At 54.5% G+C, this 14,065-nt stretch overlaps 1 protein-coding gene across 5 annotated transcripts in view; it reads left to right on the forward strand.

Moving 5' to 3' along the window:
- Positions 1 to 14,065, forward strand: part of NCKAP1L (NCK associated protein 1 like) — a 33,649-nt gene that overhangs the window by 2,070 nt on the left and 17,514 nt on the right. For all 5 annotated transcript variants that reach the window (XM_029073798.2, XM_029073794.1, XM_029073795.2 and 2 more), the window contains exons 3-20: positions 332 to 424; positions 1,441 to 1,497; positions 2,248 to 2,390; positions 3,399 to 3,489; positions 3,606 to 3,743; positions 4,228 to 4,276; positions 4,679 to 4,835; positions 7,482 to 7,538; positions 7,790 to 7,886; positions 8,079 to 8,188; positions 8,980 to 9,112; positions 10,450 to 10,531; positions 10,728 to 10,786; positions 11,014 to 11,159; positions 11,324 to 11,456; positions 11,934 to 12,053; positions 12,712 to 12,857; positions 13,097 to 13,228. In XM_029073798.2, coding sequence (XP_028929631.1) covers positions 332 to 424; positions 1,441 to 1,497; positions 2,248 to 2,390; positions 3,399 to 3,489; positions 3,606 to 3,743; positions 4,228 to 4,276; positions 4,679 to 4,835; positions 7,482 to 7,538; positions 7,790 to 7,886; positions 8,079 to 8,188; positions 8,980 to 9,112; positions 10,450 to 10,531; positions 10,728 to 10,786; positions 11,014 to 11,159; positions 11,324 to 11,456; positions 11,934 to 12,053; positions 12,712 to 12,857; positions 13,097 to 13,228 — 1,943 coding nt within the window. The remainder of the gene's footprint in view (positions 1 to 331; positions 425 to 1,440; positions 1,498 to 2,247; positions 2,391 to 3,398; positions 3,490 to 3,605; positions 3,744 to 4,227; positions 4,277 to 4,678; positions 4,836 to 7,481; positions 7,539 to 7,789; positions 7,887 to 8,078; positions 8,189 to 8,979; positions 9,113 to 10,449; positions 10,532 to 10,727; positions 10,787 to 11,013; positions 11,160 to 11,323; positions 11,457 to 11,933; positions 12,054 to 12,711; positions 12,858 to 13,096; positions 13,229 to 14,065) is intronic.

The following is a 14,065-nucleotide window of genomic DNA, read 5'->3' on the forward strand; positions in this document are numbered from 1 at the left end:
AGTTTTGGTTCCTTCCCTTGCCTGCTGTATGACCTCAGGCAAGTCACTTAACCTTTCTGGACCATTTGTAAATTAGGGAGAAGATCCTCATTCTCCCTCCTTCCACTGTGAGTCCCATTTGGGCAGGAACTTGTATCTGCCTTGACACTTTGTGTGGGGCTTGGCACCTAATAAGTGGTTAATCAATATCATCGTTAGTATTCTGGATTCTTCCCAAGGACCCTCCCAGATTCACCTCCAGGAAGTCCTTATGTGAGTCTAACCTAAATCCATCTTGCTGCAGCCTAAGCCCCTTTGCTCTTCAGTTGAACTGTTCTGTGCTCTTCCCCAGCAACACTTGGGCCCTGTGCACCGGGAGAAAGCAGAGATCATCAAATACCTCACTAACTACTACCAGTCATTTGTGGACGTTATGGAGTTCCGGGTGAGCTGCCCCCAGCCCGCCATCATCCCCTGTATTCTGTGGTTGGGGTCTGGAAAGGGGACTTACCCTTTTCCCAGCCTCCTGAGCCCCGACCCTTCCTTCTCCCGACAAAACCCGAGGACACCCAACTCTGCTAAAACAGGTTTTAATTTCAAGCTTTGGAGAGAAACTACCACCTCCACTACTTGGAATTTATTTTAGTGTCTGTCTTCCACACTACAATGTGCAGTGCACTATACTGAGTGCTTGGGAGATTATGATAGAGTTAGAATATATGATTCCTGCTCTCAAAGAGTTTACAGTCTACCGTGTGCAGAGCACTGTAATGAGCACTTGGGAGAAAGTGCAATGGAATGAGTAGATTTGATCCCTCCCTCAAGAAGCTTACAGTCTGTGTGCAAAGCACTGTACTGAGCACTTGGGAGAGTACACTAGAGTTAGTAGATGTGAACCCTGTTCTCAAGGATTTAACAGTCTACTAGGTGCAGAGCACCTTATTGTTGTGTTATACTTTCCCAAGCACTTAGTACAGTGCTCTGCACACAGTAAGCACTCAATAAATATGATTGAATGAATGAACACTTGGGGGAGTTCAGTAGTGTTAGTAGACATGATCCTTGCCCTCCAGGAGTGGATAATCTAGCTGGGGAGATGGATAGAGGCTGAAATAGACATAACATCTTTGAGCTAGGTACTCCCGAGTTCATTTGTTCCTGTTGAATGGGTGATTCAATCATATTTATTGAGCGCTTACTGTGTGCAGAGCACCATACTAAGCACTTGGGAAAGTACAATACAACAATAAACGGTGACATTTTCTGTGCCCACAGAGCGCTTGATTTCTATAGCACAGTTTTCCCTTGACCTAGGGACCACAGTGAATGGCCATTTGCCCCGTCCACTGGTCGGGGGAAAGATCAGAGACCCCCGTCCTCTGTTTTGGGGGGGTCCGGTGAGAGATTGGGATGCTTCTACTGTTCCCACTCCTGGCCAACTCTGCCTCTGTTTGCCCTCAGGACCACGTATATGAGCTTCTCAACACCATTGACGCCTGCCAGTGTCACTTTGACATCGTAAGGCCCTCTGCCCTGGGAGGGGTTGGGCTGGAAGAGCATCTGGCTGGGGGTTGATGGGGAACAGAAGTTGAACACCTCAGCTCAAGCCTATTTCTGAAGAAGCCGGAGTTGTTAACTCACAGGAGGACGCTGGCCAGCACTGGTCCTTCTAGCAGTCATGTGTCTTCCCAAAGACCCTCCCCAATTCTTCCCCACCTCGGGGCTCCTGCCCCACTCTGGGGGGCTTCAGGGCCACTGGGACCAGAGGCAGGGAGGAATGGGGTAGATGGGATGGGGCCCTCGGGGGGGGACCAGAGAAATGGAATCTCTCATGGTAACGGGGAAAGATAGGAGTGTTGGGTGAACAGGAAGGAATGTGGTGCTTGGAGGTTAAAAGTGGAAAATAATGGGGCTCTGGGAAGCAGTATGGCATAGTGAATAGGGCATGAGACTGGAAGTCAAAAGGTCATGGGTTCTAATCCCACCTCTGCCACATGTCTGCTGTGTGACCTTGAGCAAATTACTTCACTCCTCTATGCCTCAGTTCCATCCTCTGTAAAATGGAGATTGAGACTCTGAGCCCCATGTGGGACAGGGACTGTGTCCAACCTGATTTGCTTGTATTCCCCCCAGTGCTTTAGTACAATGCTTGGCACATAGTAAGCACTGAACAAATACCACATTTATTATTATTATCTGGGGAGGAAGGAGCCAGTGGACAGGACTGATCTCCATGGTGACCCCACCCTATCTCTCCCTCCATCCCAGAACCTTAACTTCGACTTGACTCGGAGTTACCTGGACCTGATTGTGACCTACACCTCCGTGATCCTGCTGCTGTCGCGAATCGACGACCGCCGTATCCTCATTGGAGCCTACAACTGTGCCCTTGAGATGCTGCAGGGGCACAGGTGGGGCCCGGGGAGTGGCAGAAGTCCCCATGGGACATAGGAGGGGCAGGGTGGGTCAGACTGGGCTCCATTAGCTCGTCCACCTGGGCAACCCCTGCGGAGAAGCAGCGTGGGTTATTGGATAGAGCACGGACCTCGGAGTCAGAAGGTCATGGGTTCTAATCCTGGCTCAGCCTCTTGTCTGCTGTATGACCTTGGGCAAATCACTTACTTCTCTGTGCCTCAGTTACCTCATTTGTAACCCAATTTGCTTTTATCCACCTCATGCTTAATACAGTGCCTGGTATATAGTAAGTGCTTAACAAATACCACAGTTATTATTATTATTAGTGGATAGACCATGGGCCTGGGAGTCAGGAAGACCTGGGTTCTAATTCCAGCTCCACCCCAGGTCTGCTGTATGAACTTAGGCAAGTCCCTTCACTTCTCTGGGCCTCAGTTTCTTCATCTGCAAAATGGGGATTCCACACTCATGCTCCCTCTTACTTAGACTATGAGGCCCATGTGAGGCATTATTATTTTATATCTACCTCAGTGCTTAGTACAATGTTTGGCACATAGCAGACTATAGATATTATTATTATTACTGAGATCACATATGTGTGATCACACATCCATGTTGCATGAAGCGTTCTGCGGCCTTCTCCATCCTGCACTGCTGTGACTGTACTGTGGTACTCCCATCCTTACTCCAAAAGGCCTCATCCGCTCATTCATTAATTCATTCCAATTGTATTTATTGAGCGCTTCCTACTGTATGCAGAGCACTGTACCAAGTGCTTGAAAAGTACAATTCAGCAATAAAGAGACAATCCCTGCCCACACCGGGCTCACACCCCTCCCTGTCAGGGGCCCCAGTGTCCTGACAATCCCAGTTTGCAGGGAGGCTGATTTGTAACTTTCTCCCTCCTTGGCCTCCCCTCTCATCTTCCTCTCGTCTCTCCAACCCTCTTCCTCTCCCAACGCCCATCCCTTCCCTCCACCCCTCGACCTCCCTGTTGCCTCCAGTGACCCCAGCTTTGCCCGTCTGGGCCAGATGATCCTGGAATATGATCACCCACTGAAGAAGCTGACAGAGGAATTTGGACCCCACACTAAAGTGAGCTCCCCCGGCCTGGGTGCCTGACCCTTGTGGGGCAGGATGGGGAGGGGAGGGCAGGGCAGGGATGGACAGGGAGGACCCCTGATGACCCCACTCTCCATTCCCTGCCACAGGCTGTGAGCAGCGCTCTCCTCTCCCTGCACTTCCTGTTCGTCCGCAGGAACCAGGGGGCAGAGCAGTGGCGCAGTGCCCAGCTCCTGAGCCTCATCAGTGCCCCACCGACTATGATCAACCCTGAAAACTCAGATACGGTGAGGCCACCCCAAGGCTGGGGTGAGGGGACTGGGAGGGGAGGGGGACTTGGGGGGGCAGAGGGGAAAGTGGACTCAGAACTACAAGTCCCAGAATACCTTGCTTAGAACCACAAGTAGCATGGCAGAGTGGATAAAGCATGAGCCTGCAAGTCAGAAGGTCATGGGTCCTAATCTCTTATCTGCTGTGTGATGTTGGGCAAGTCACTTCACTTCTCTGTGCCTCAGTTGCCTCATCTGCAAAAGTATGGGTGGGCATGGGAGTGGGCTCCAGAGAGGAGGTGGGAGAGGCATGTGGGGGTAGGGCCTCCATTGGTGGGATGGGGAGGTTGAGGTCCCCCTCACTGGAAACAAACTCTCCCGGCCTGGGGGAAGCAGACAGAGTGGCCAAGGCTGTTGCCCCTCTCCCCCACCCCCGGATGGAGCTGTCTGCGGGTGCGGCCTGGCTTTGACCAGACCCCTGAGCCCCCTCCCCACCTTGCAGATAGCCTGTGAGTACCTATCCGTGGAGGTGATGGAGCGCTGGATCATCAGTAAGTGCTAAAGACCCCGCACCTTGGCCACAAGGTCTGGGTGGAGGTGGCACTGGGCTGGGCTCTGGGGCAGGGGGCAGGACGTCACAGGGGACAGAGATCCCATGTTTCCCCCTTCCCCTGGAATTCTGACTCCCTCCCACTTCCCTGCTCTGTGCAGGGAGCAGGGCAGGGAGGGCAGAAAGGGCAAGGGGCCCATCCTGGGGGCGGGAGGCTGGGGGTGGTCCAGGGTAGAATTCCTGGCCTCCACCCCCTGTCTCTCCCCAGCAGTGCTCTGCGTTGGGAGTGGGACAAGGAGGGAGGGTGGAACAGGGAGAGGAGGTAGGATTGAGGGGTGGCCCAGGGTGAGATTCATAGGACTACCCCCCACACCTTTCCCGGCCCCCTGTCTCTCCCTGACAGTCGGGTTCCTCCTGTGCCATGGCTGCCTCAACTCGAACCCACAGTGCCAGGAGTTGTGGAAGCTGGGGCTGCAGGGATCACTGTTCATCACCCTCATCCGTGAAGACGGGCTGCAAGTGCACAAGGTCATGGAGGAGCTGTTCAGCGGCCTGAAAGGGTAAGGGATGTGGGCCCAACCTGGACAGCCACCCCCTCACCACCTGGGGCCCTACCTGAAGGGGGCTGGCTGCAGACACCCTCGTCGTGGGCAGGGAATGTAATTCTGTACTCTCCCAAGCACTTAATACAGTACTCCACACACAGTAAGTGCTCAGTAAATACAATTGAATTGAATAGTCTTTTCTTTCTCTTTCACTCTCTTTTTCTCTCTTTCTCTTTCCCTCTCTCTCTTACTATATTCCAGGCACTGTACTAAGCACTGGGGTAGACACAGGCTAATCAGGTTGGACACAGTCCATGTCCCAAACGGGGCTCATATCTTTCATTCAGTCATATTTATTGAGGGTTTACTGTGTGCAGAGCACTGTACTAAATGCTTAGCACTGTACATCTTAATCCCAATTTTACAGATGAAGAAACTGAAGCCCAGAGAAATGAAGCGACTTACCCAAGGCCACACAGCAGACAAGTGGCAGACCCTGGGATTAGTACCCAGGTCCTCTGACTCCCAGATCCATTTCTATCCACTAGGCCACACTGCTTCTCTTATTAAGCACTTATTATGTGCAGAGCATTATACTGAGCAATGAGAAAATAAACAGGGGGAATTAGACACAGACTCTGTCCCTGGAGGGCCTCACAAACTATGAGTATTAGAGACAGTCACATCAGAAGCAATGAGACAGGATCAAAGACAAGGACAGGTACACGAAACGCAAAGTAAAAACAAAAGTCAGTAGGGTGCTGTGGCTAGAGGAGCAGAATTTCAGGCTCTTCATGGCTCAGAGTAAGGAAGTCCATAGCCACTGCAGCAGCTACTGTGGCCAAAAGTCTGCTTGAGGGTTTGTGGCGACCTCACACTGCAGGTGTTTTGCTCATCCCATCTCAGGTGTAAAAAGGGGAGGACTGTAGAGTCAGGTGACAGGACCTCTCTGAGAGCAAGAGGACCCTCTGGCCGGCCCTTGGGGTGCCAGTCAGCACTGGGGGACTACCCGGCCAATGCTCAAACATACCTGTCCAGACAGGTAGGGGCAGCTATGGGTGAGAGGGGGCTGGTTGTGTTAGGGAAGGCTTCCTGGAGGTGGGGATAAGAGACAAAAGCAGAGGACAAGGGTGAGAGCAAGAGGGTGCAGGGCAACGGAAGGGGTCCTGGGGGTTGTGTCTACTTCACCTTCTCTGAACTTTTCCTGATGATTCATTATTAGGGTATTTATTAAGGGCTCGCTGTGCGTCTGATGCTGAGGTAGGTACAATATGATCAGTGGACTCACCCAGGACTCTCAGTCTAAAGGGAGGGAGAGCAGAGATCTGATCTCCATTTCAGATGAGATAACTGAAGCCTAGAGAGATGCAGTGACTTGCCCAAAGTCACACAATAGGCCAGGAGCAGAGCCAGAACTAGGACCTCAGTGCTTCTGACTCCCAGCCCTGAGCTCTTTCCACTAGGCCAAAATGTATCCTGGTTGTCGTGGTGCCATTGTTGTGGTTGTGGTGCTGGGGTGCTTGTTGCTGTACAGAGGAGGTTGTGGTGCCGTGGAAGTTGCAGTGATGCCCTGGTGGTTGTTGCGATATAGGGGATGTTGTGGTACCTGTTGTGATACCAAGGTGGTTGTGGTTCAGGGGAGGTTGTGTTGCTGTGGAGGTTATTGTGATGCCACGGTGGTTGTTGCAGTACAGGGGAGGTTGTGGTGCCATGGAGATTGCTGGTGTGCCATGGGGGTGGCTGCAGTGCTGTAGTGGTTGTTGCGGTGCAGTGGAGGTTGTGGTGGTGCAGTAGTTAATGGTAACCTTGGGTTCCCATGGGTCTCACTTCCCCATCTCCAGCCCCAGAGCCTCTCTGCTGGCCAGTTGGGGTTAGGGGGGAGGGGGTGGTCTGTGAGTCTCTCCAGTGCCCAGAGCTCAGACCCCCAGAGTTCCTAGGGATTGGAGAAGGCAAAGTGAGGTCAGAGAGAGTCAGTCCCTTGTGGCCCCTTGGGACTGGGGAGCAGGGGGTGGTCAGTGAGTCTCCCTGGCAGTACAGAGCTCAGACCCTGGGGCCTCCCCTCAGGGTTGGGGAAAAAGAGTGGTCAGCCAGTCTCCCTTGAAGGATGGAGCTCAGACCCTTGGAACCCCTCTGGGTTAGGGGCAGGGGGTGGTCAGCAAGTCTCCCCAGCAGGATGAAATTTAGACCCCCAGAGGGTTTGGAGGGCAGGAGATGGTCAGTAAATATCCCTGGCAATGCTTCCCTGCAGTGAATAATAATAATAATATTATTATAGTATTTGTTAAGCACTTACTCTGTGCCAAGCACTGTTCTAAGCTCTGGGGTAGATACAAGGTAATCAGATTGTTCCACGTGGGGCTCACAGTCTTAATCCCCATTTTACAAATGAGGTAACTGAGGCACAGAGAAGTTAAGTGGCTTGTCCAAGGTCACACAGCAGACAAGTGGTGGTGGCAGCATTGGAACCCATGTCCTCTGCCTCCCAAGCCTGGGCTCTTTCATTAAGCCACTCTGCTTCTCAAGTGCCAGGACCCTTATTGGCAGGAGTGGGGAGGACAGGACAAGACAGGAGGCTCCTTGGAGGAAGCGGCCCCCTCTCCTCCCACCCTGCCCCGACCAAAACACCCCTACTCCGGTGACCAGCTGTGTATCGGTCCGCAGGTATGGGAAGCGGGTGTCGGATATAAAGGAATGCAAGGAGCAGGCAACCATCAACAGGTGGGTGTCCCCTGGGTGCCCCCTGCTGAGGGGGGGATGGTGAGCTTGGGACCCCAGTCCTGGCACAGCCTGGTGCCCCACACCAGTGCTCTCCACGCCCACTGACTCCTTCCCAGCTTTGCCATTGGCCCCCCAAACCCTGCAATGGAGGGGCTGGTTCTGGCTCCCCGGGCTGGCTGTTTGGGGGTGGGATTTGGGGGGGCTGGCATGGCCTCAATCTCTCTGACACCCTCATTATCCCTCTCCCCCAGCGGCCAGTTTCACCGGCAACGGCGGAACTTCCTGCGCAGTGCCGTCAAGGAGCTGGAGATGGTGTTCACCGACGAGCCTGGACTCTTGGGTCCTAAGGCAAGCGTGTGTGTGTATGCGCTTCTGTGTTTGCCTGCCTGTGTGTGATGGTCTCTGTGCGGCTGGATGATTATTTCAGGGTGGGGTGATCCGAGGCTGTAGATGTCAGGGGGTCGGCCAGGGTGCGTGAGCTGTTTGCCGGCAGCAGCTAATCTCCCCGCCTCTGCCGCCTCCCATCCCATCGTTCCCCAGGCCCTCTTTGCCTTCCTGGCTCTGTCCTTCATCCGCGATGAAGTCAACTGGCTGGTCCGCCACGCTGAGAACGTCACCAAAACCAAGACACCGGAGGATTTCGTGGATCCGTGAGTGCCAGGGGTGGGGTGGGGATCTGAGGGATCGGGGAGATACGTGAGGCTGGGGGAGTTGGGAGGGGGTCTCTGTTCCTAGAGATTTCTCCATATAAAAGACCCTAGACTGTTAGCTTATTGTGGCAGGGAATATGCCTGTTTATTGTTATATTGTACTCGCCCAAGTGCTTAGTACAGTGCTTTTCACACAGTAAGTGCTCAATAAATATAATTGAATGAATGAATAAAAGAAGCATCAAACAGTCTTGACTGGATGTTGAGGCAGGGGAAGGGACTATTTGATCCCTCAAGGGTCCAACCGGCGTGGAGAAGCAGCAAGGCCTAGTAGAAACAACACGGGTCTGGGAGTCAGAAGACCCGGGTTCTAATACTGGCTCTCGTTTGCTGTGCGACACTGGACAAATCTCTTAACTTCTTTCTGCTCAGTTCCCTCATCCTTAAAACGGGGACTAAGACTTCGAGCCCTTTATGGGACAGGGTCTGTGTCAATCAATCATATTTATTGAGAACTTAGTGTGTGCAGAGCACCATACTAAGCGTTTAGGAGAGTACAATATAACAGAATTGGTAGATATGTTCCCTGCCCACAACGAGCTTACAGTCTAGAGGGGGATAACTTGATTGTCTTGTATCTACCCTAATGCTTAGTACAGTGCCTGACACATAATAAGCGCTTAACAAATGCCATTTAAAAAAAAATGCCACACACTTGACCCCACCCCTGCTCTGTCCCTCGTCCCTCACCCGTCCCTCTACCCTGTCACACCCCAACCCTGTTCAAGCAGGCACATAGCGGAGCTGTTGTTGTTACTGGAGGAGATAAGGAGCCTTGTCCGGAGATACGCTAACGTGATCCAGCGTTACCACCTTCAGTACCTGTCCAGGTTCGATGCCCTTGTGCTTAGTGACATCATCCAGGTATGCCCAGGATTGGGCTGGGGGCGGGTGGCGAAGGATGAGGGAAAACAGTGGTGGGGAGGGAAGGGGCATAATAATAATGAATAATGGTGGTATCAGTGATAATAACAATATTAATAATGATAGGAGTGGTATTTGTTAAGCACCCTGTGTCAAGCACTGATCTAAGCACTGGGGAAATTACAAGATAATCAGGTCAGACACAATCCATGTCCCACACAAGGCTCACAATCTAAGTAGAAGAGAGACTCAGTATTGAATCCCCATTTTACAGATGAGGTAACTGAGGCACAGAGGGGTTTTAAAAATTATTTTAAGGTTTTTGTTAAGTGTTTACTATCTGCCAGGCACTGAACTAAGAGCTGAGGTAGATACAAGCTAATCAGGTTGGACACAGTCTCTGTGCCATATGAGGCTCTTAATCCCCATTTAACGGATGGGGAAACTGAGCCACAGAGAAGTGAAATGACTTGCCCAAGGTCACATAGCAGACAAGTAGCAGAGTCAGGATTAGAACCCAGGTCCTAGTGACTCCCAGGCCTGTGCCCTATCCACTAGGCCACTCTGCGAGCACTTAGTACATTGTTCAGCACTTAGTACAGTGCCCGGCACATTACTAAGTGCTTAACAAATACCATAAAAAAATCCAGATCCTTTGATTCTCAGGCCCGTGTTCTTTCCTCTAGACCACACGGCTCCTCATCCCTTAAGCACTTACTATGTACCAAACACTGTGCTAAGTGCTGGGGTAGATGCAAAATCATTTGGTCAGACACAGTCCCTGTCCCATTTGGGGTTCCCAGAGTATGAGGAAACTGAGGCCAGGGAAGTGAAGTGTCTTGCTCAAATTTTCATAACAGACAAATGGCAGAGCCAGAATTAGAATGCAGGTCCTCTGACTCGCGAGCCCATGCTCTTGCCACTAGGCCATACTCAGTAACTAAATCCTTGAGTGAGAGCTCTTTCCCTCCTATCCCTACCCCCACCCCCACTGCAAATCATCCCAAACTCATCAGACTGGAGGGAGAGTCAGAGACAAAGAGTACAGAGGCAGAGAGAGGAGTTGAGAGACAGAATTGCTGAGAGACAGAAATGCTGAGAGACAGAAATGCTGAGAGAGGCTGAGAGACAGGCTGAGAGAAAGAAATGTTAAGACAGAGGCTAAAACATTAATTGAGGTGGTTCTAGGGTAGGGGAAAGGGACCTGCTGACAAGCTTTTCTCTCTAGTTCATCGCCCCCCCCCCCCCCCGCCCCCAACCCCCAACTACTAGCGTCTTTTCCTGGTGTGACCAGGGCTGGCCAACCCCAGCCCCCTGACCTCCGATCCTGCTTCCAGAACCTGACCGTGTGCCCCGAGGAGGAATCAGTCATCATGTCGTCATTCGTCAGCACTTTGTCCTCACTGAACCCCAAGCAGAGTGAGCGGGCGCGGGAGCCTGGAGGCTGGGGTTCCTGGGGGTCAACAAGGGTCTTGTCTGTGGGGGTGGGGGGACCTGAAAAGGATCCTGCCCCAAAGCAGGGGGAGGGACCGGATGACCTTTAGGACTTGGAGCTGCGGCTTGGGATTGGCCTCTTAGTGAGGTAGCCTCATCTCCCCTCCTCTTCTCTGCACAGTCGAGGCTGGGGAGAAGTTTGATTTCTCAGGGCTGAGGCTGGACTGGTTCCGGCTACAGGTGAGTAGGCCTCTCTTACCCGGTTCCAAATCCCTGGTTCCGATCCCTGTTTCTGATCCCCTGGCTTCTGCCCCTTCAACGCCCCCAGTTCCTCTTGCCTCTCCCCCTTGCCCTCGGTGCCCTCTGCCCCTCTCCCCCTGGCTTCCCCTGCCCTTTTCCCTCTACTGCCCTCTGCCTCTCTCCTCCTGGTGCCCCCCTAGACCTTTCCTGTTCCCTTCCCCCTCTAGGCATATACCAGTGTGGCCAAGGCACCGCTGCACCTCCATGAGAACCCTGACTTGGCCAAAATCATGAACCTCATCGTGTTCCACTCCCGCATGCTGGACTCGGTGGAGGAGATCCTGGTGGAGACATCTGACCTGTCCACCTTCTGGTGCGTCCAGCCAGAGGTCCTGGGGCAGGGGATCCCCCCACCCCCCGGGTGCTCGCAGTCAGGCCTGGGAGATGTGGGTGTGGGCTAGGGATGGGGGGTGCCAAAGGGGAGGTGGGCGTGGAGAGGGGTGGCCGTGACATTCCCCTCCTGCCCCTTGGCCTCAGCTTTCACCCCCGCGTCTTGGAGAAGATGTTTGCGCTGACACTGGAGGAGCCCTCCATGCTGTGCCGGGTCATCGCCTTCCCCCTGATCTGCTCCCACTTTGCTAACTGCTCCCACGACATGTGTCCGGAGGAGGTGAGGGACCCCTCCCCTACCCTACTTCCCTCCCCATCACCGCCATCTGCTGGCCCTCCCCCCCCCCACATTGGCGGACTGCTCAATGGCAGGGTCTGGAGGCCACCTGGGGCAACACTCCGGGGGTTGACACCCCTCACCCCAAGTGATTCAAGGACTTGTGGTCCCCCTGCTGTGAGGACAGTACAGGTCCACTTGAGCTCCTGGGTCTGGAGGGTTCCTTGGGATGCCTACCCTGAGGGCCCCAACCTCCAGCAGTACCCTACCCCCTTGCTACTAACTAGCAAGTCCAAGCATCCAGCCACCAGATCCCAACCCCCAAATCCCAGATGCCCAGATCCTAAATTGCAGATATCCCTAGGGTGCTCTGGACTGGCCCAAGGACTACTGCCCCAGGCATCCCTGTGGGGAGGGAGAGGCTGAGGCGGGCTCAGTGACACACATTTGTCCTTGTGTTGCCCCCCTTACCCCAACCAGTACCCCCACCTGAGGAACCATGCCCTCCACTTCTGTAACTCCTTCCTGGAGGAGCTGGCAAAGCTGACCAGCGACTGTGTCTTGGAGATCTGTGCAGAGCAACGCAAACTCAGTGAGCAGGTACCTCTGTGCGGAAGAGGGGCACCCCCCAACCTTCTCTGGCCTGCCCAGCCACCCCCTGCCTTCCGGTGGCCAGGTCTTGCCTCACTCCATCCCTTCCCCACCCTCCATCCCCTCCCCACCCACCACTGCCCCAGCCCTCTGCAGAGAGCTCAGACCCTCCCAGCTTGTCCCCGTCTGCCTCCCACAAGCCACCCATCCTCCTGGGTCCCCATTTTTCCACACAGGCATGCCCAGACCTGCCCATCCATGTGTTCGTACACCCATGCACACAGACACACATGCAGACCTACTCAGGCATGTAGAGACATGCAGGCAACCGTGTATACACACATACACCCTCTCCCCCCCGCACCACCACATACACACAGAGGCCCACACGCACCCTTTCCCCCAGCCAATAAGAAATCTCAGGGTCGGGGTGGCCGAGGAGCAGAGGCCACCTGAGTCTGCAGTAATTGCTCAGAATTTGGGCCCTGATTTATCAACTTGCCCTGTTCCCTCCAGATTGGCAGCCCCGTGAACTCACCCCAGAGGACCCCGGGGCTGGGGTGTGTGTGTGAGGGGGGGAGGGATACAGGGGTTGCAGGGACTTCAGGTGGCCGGTAAAGACTGGGGGCCTGACTGACACACTTTGTGTGTGTGTGTGTCTTCAAAGCTGCTGCCCAAACACTGTGCTACCACCATCAGTAAGGCCAAGAACAAGAAGGCGAGCAAACAGAAGCAGATGCCAAAGAAGGGGGAGCCTGAGAGGGACAAGCCTGGGGCTGAGAGCCACAGGAAGAACCGAAGCATCGTCACCACGTAAGGGGCTCAGGGACGGGACCGGGATGGGTGGTCCGGGTAGGGGATGGGGCTGGGGCCAGAGTGGGTGGTTCCTATACGGAAAGGGCTGGGGACAGGAGATCCGTGGTCCCTCTACAGATTGTGCCCAGAGCCAGCAGGGGCACACGCCGGGCATCCAGTGCTGAGAAGAGCCCCCTAGGCACCTGACCCTTGACTTCCCCTGCCCTGGCCCTTCCCTCTCTGCTCCTCTGCCCTAGGATGGACAAACTGCACCAGACTCTGACGGAGTTGTCCCAGTCCATGAACCACGCCACCAGCTTCACCGTGTTTGAGCACACGATCTACCCGTCAGAGTACCTGAGCAGTCACCTGGAGAGCCGGCTCAACAGGTACAGGTCCCCGGCCCTGCCCCCCTCCCCTGTCCATGCGTTGATGTCCGGTCCCAGGGTCAAGCGGGGGAAGGATGAGGGTCAGGAAGAGGGTGGGAACAGCCCCCACGGCGGGAAGGAGGGACCCCAGACCCACCCAGCCCCCCGGCCTGTGTTCCCCAGACCCATGGGGATGGGGGTTGGGGGTAGGCTGGGTAGGGGGTGGGGCCCACGTTTCTAGGGTCCGCCCAAGCCCCGCCCAGTCCCTCGGTCTGTGCCCTCAGAGCCCCAGGGGATAGACGAATAGGAGGCGTGGCCAGAGTCAAACCCGGCCCCTCCCCAGTCTCTAAATCCGTCTCTGCAGGGCCATCCTGTGACTGGTCGTCTCTAACTGGAGGCGGGGCCTGGAAGCCTGGGCCAGTTCCCTTGGCCATCTCCTTAGCCAGTTGCCCAGATCTGGGAAGCAGCGTGGTTTAGCGGCTTAGAGGAAAGAGCTTGACTTGGGAGTAAGGTCATGGGTTCTAATCCCGGCCCCGCCACTTGTCAGCTGGGTGACCTTGGGCAAGTCCCTTAACTTCTCTGGGCCTCAGGTCCCTCATCTGTAAAATGGAGATGAAGACTGTGAGCCCCACGTGGGACAACCCAATTCCCTTGTATCTACCCCAGCGCTTAGAACAGTGCTTGGCACATAGTAAATACCAACATGATTAGTCCCCAGAGCACAGGGGCGGGCCAGCTGGGGTTGTGGCCCGGGATTCCTGACCTCGCCCATCTCCTCAGCCAGTCTCCCCATTGTCCAGGGGCTGGGCGGCTAGGGGTCGGGGTCCAGGCCCCGCCCCAGCCCCGTCCATCCCCTCG

This window comes from Ornithorhynchus anatinus, chromosome 10 (genome assembly GCF_004115215.2).
Source record: "Ornithorhynchus anatinus isolate Pmale09 chromosome 10, mOrnAna1.pri.v4, whole genome shotgun sequence".
NCBI classification, from domain to species: Eukaryota; Metazoa; Chordata; class Mammalia; order Monotremata; family Ornithorhynchidae; genus Ornithorhynchus; species Ornithorhynchus anatinus.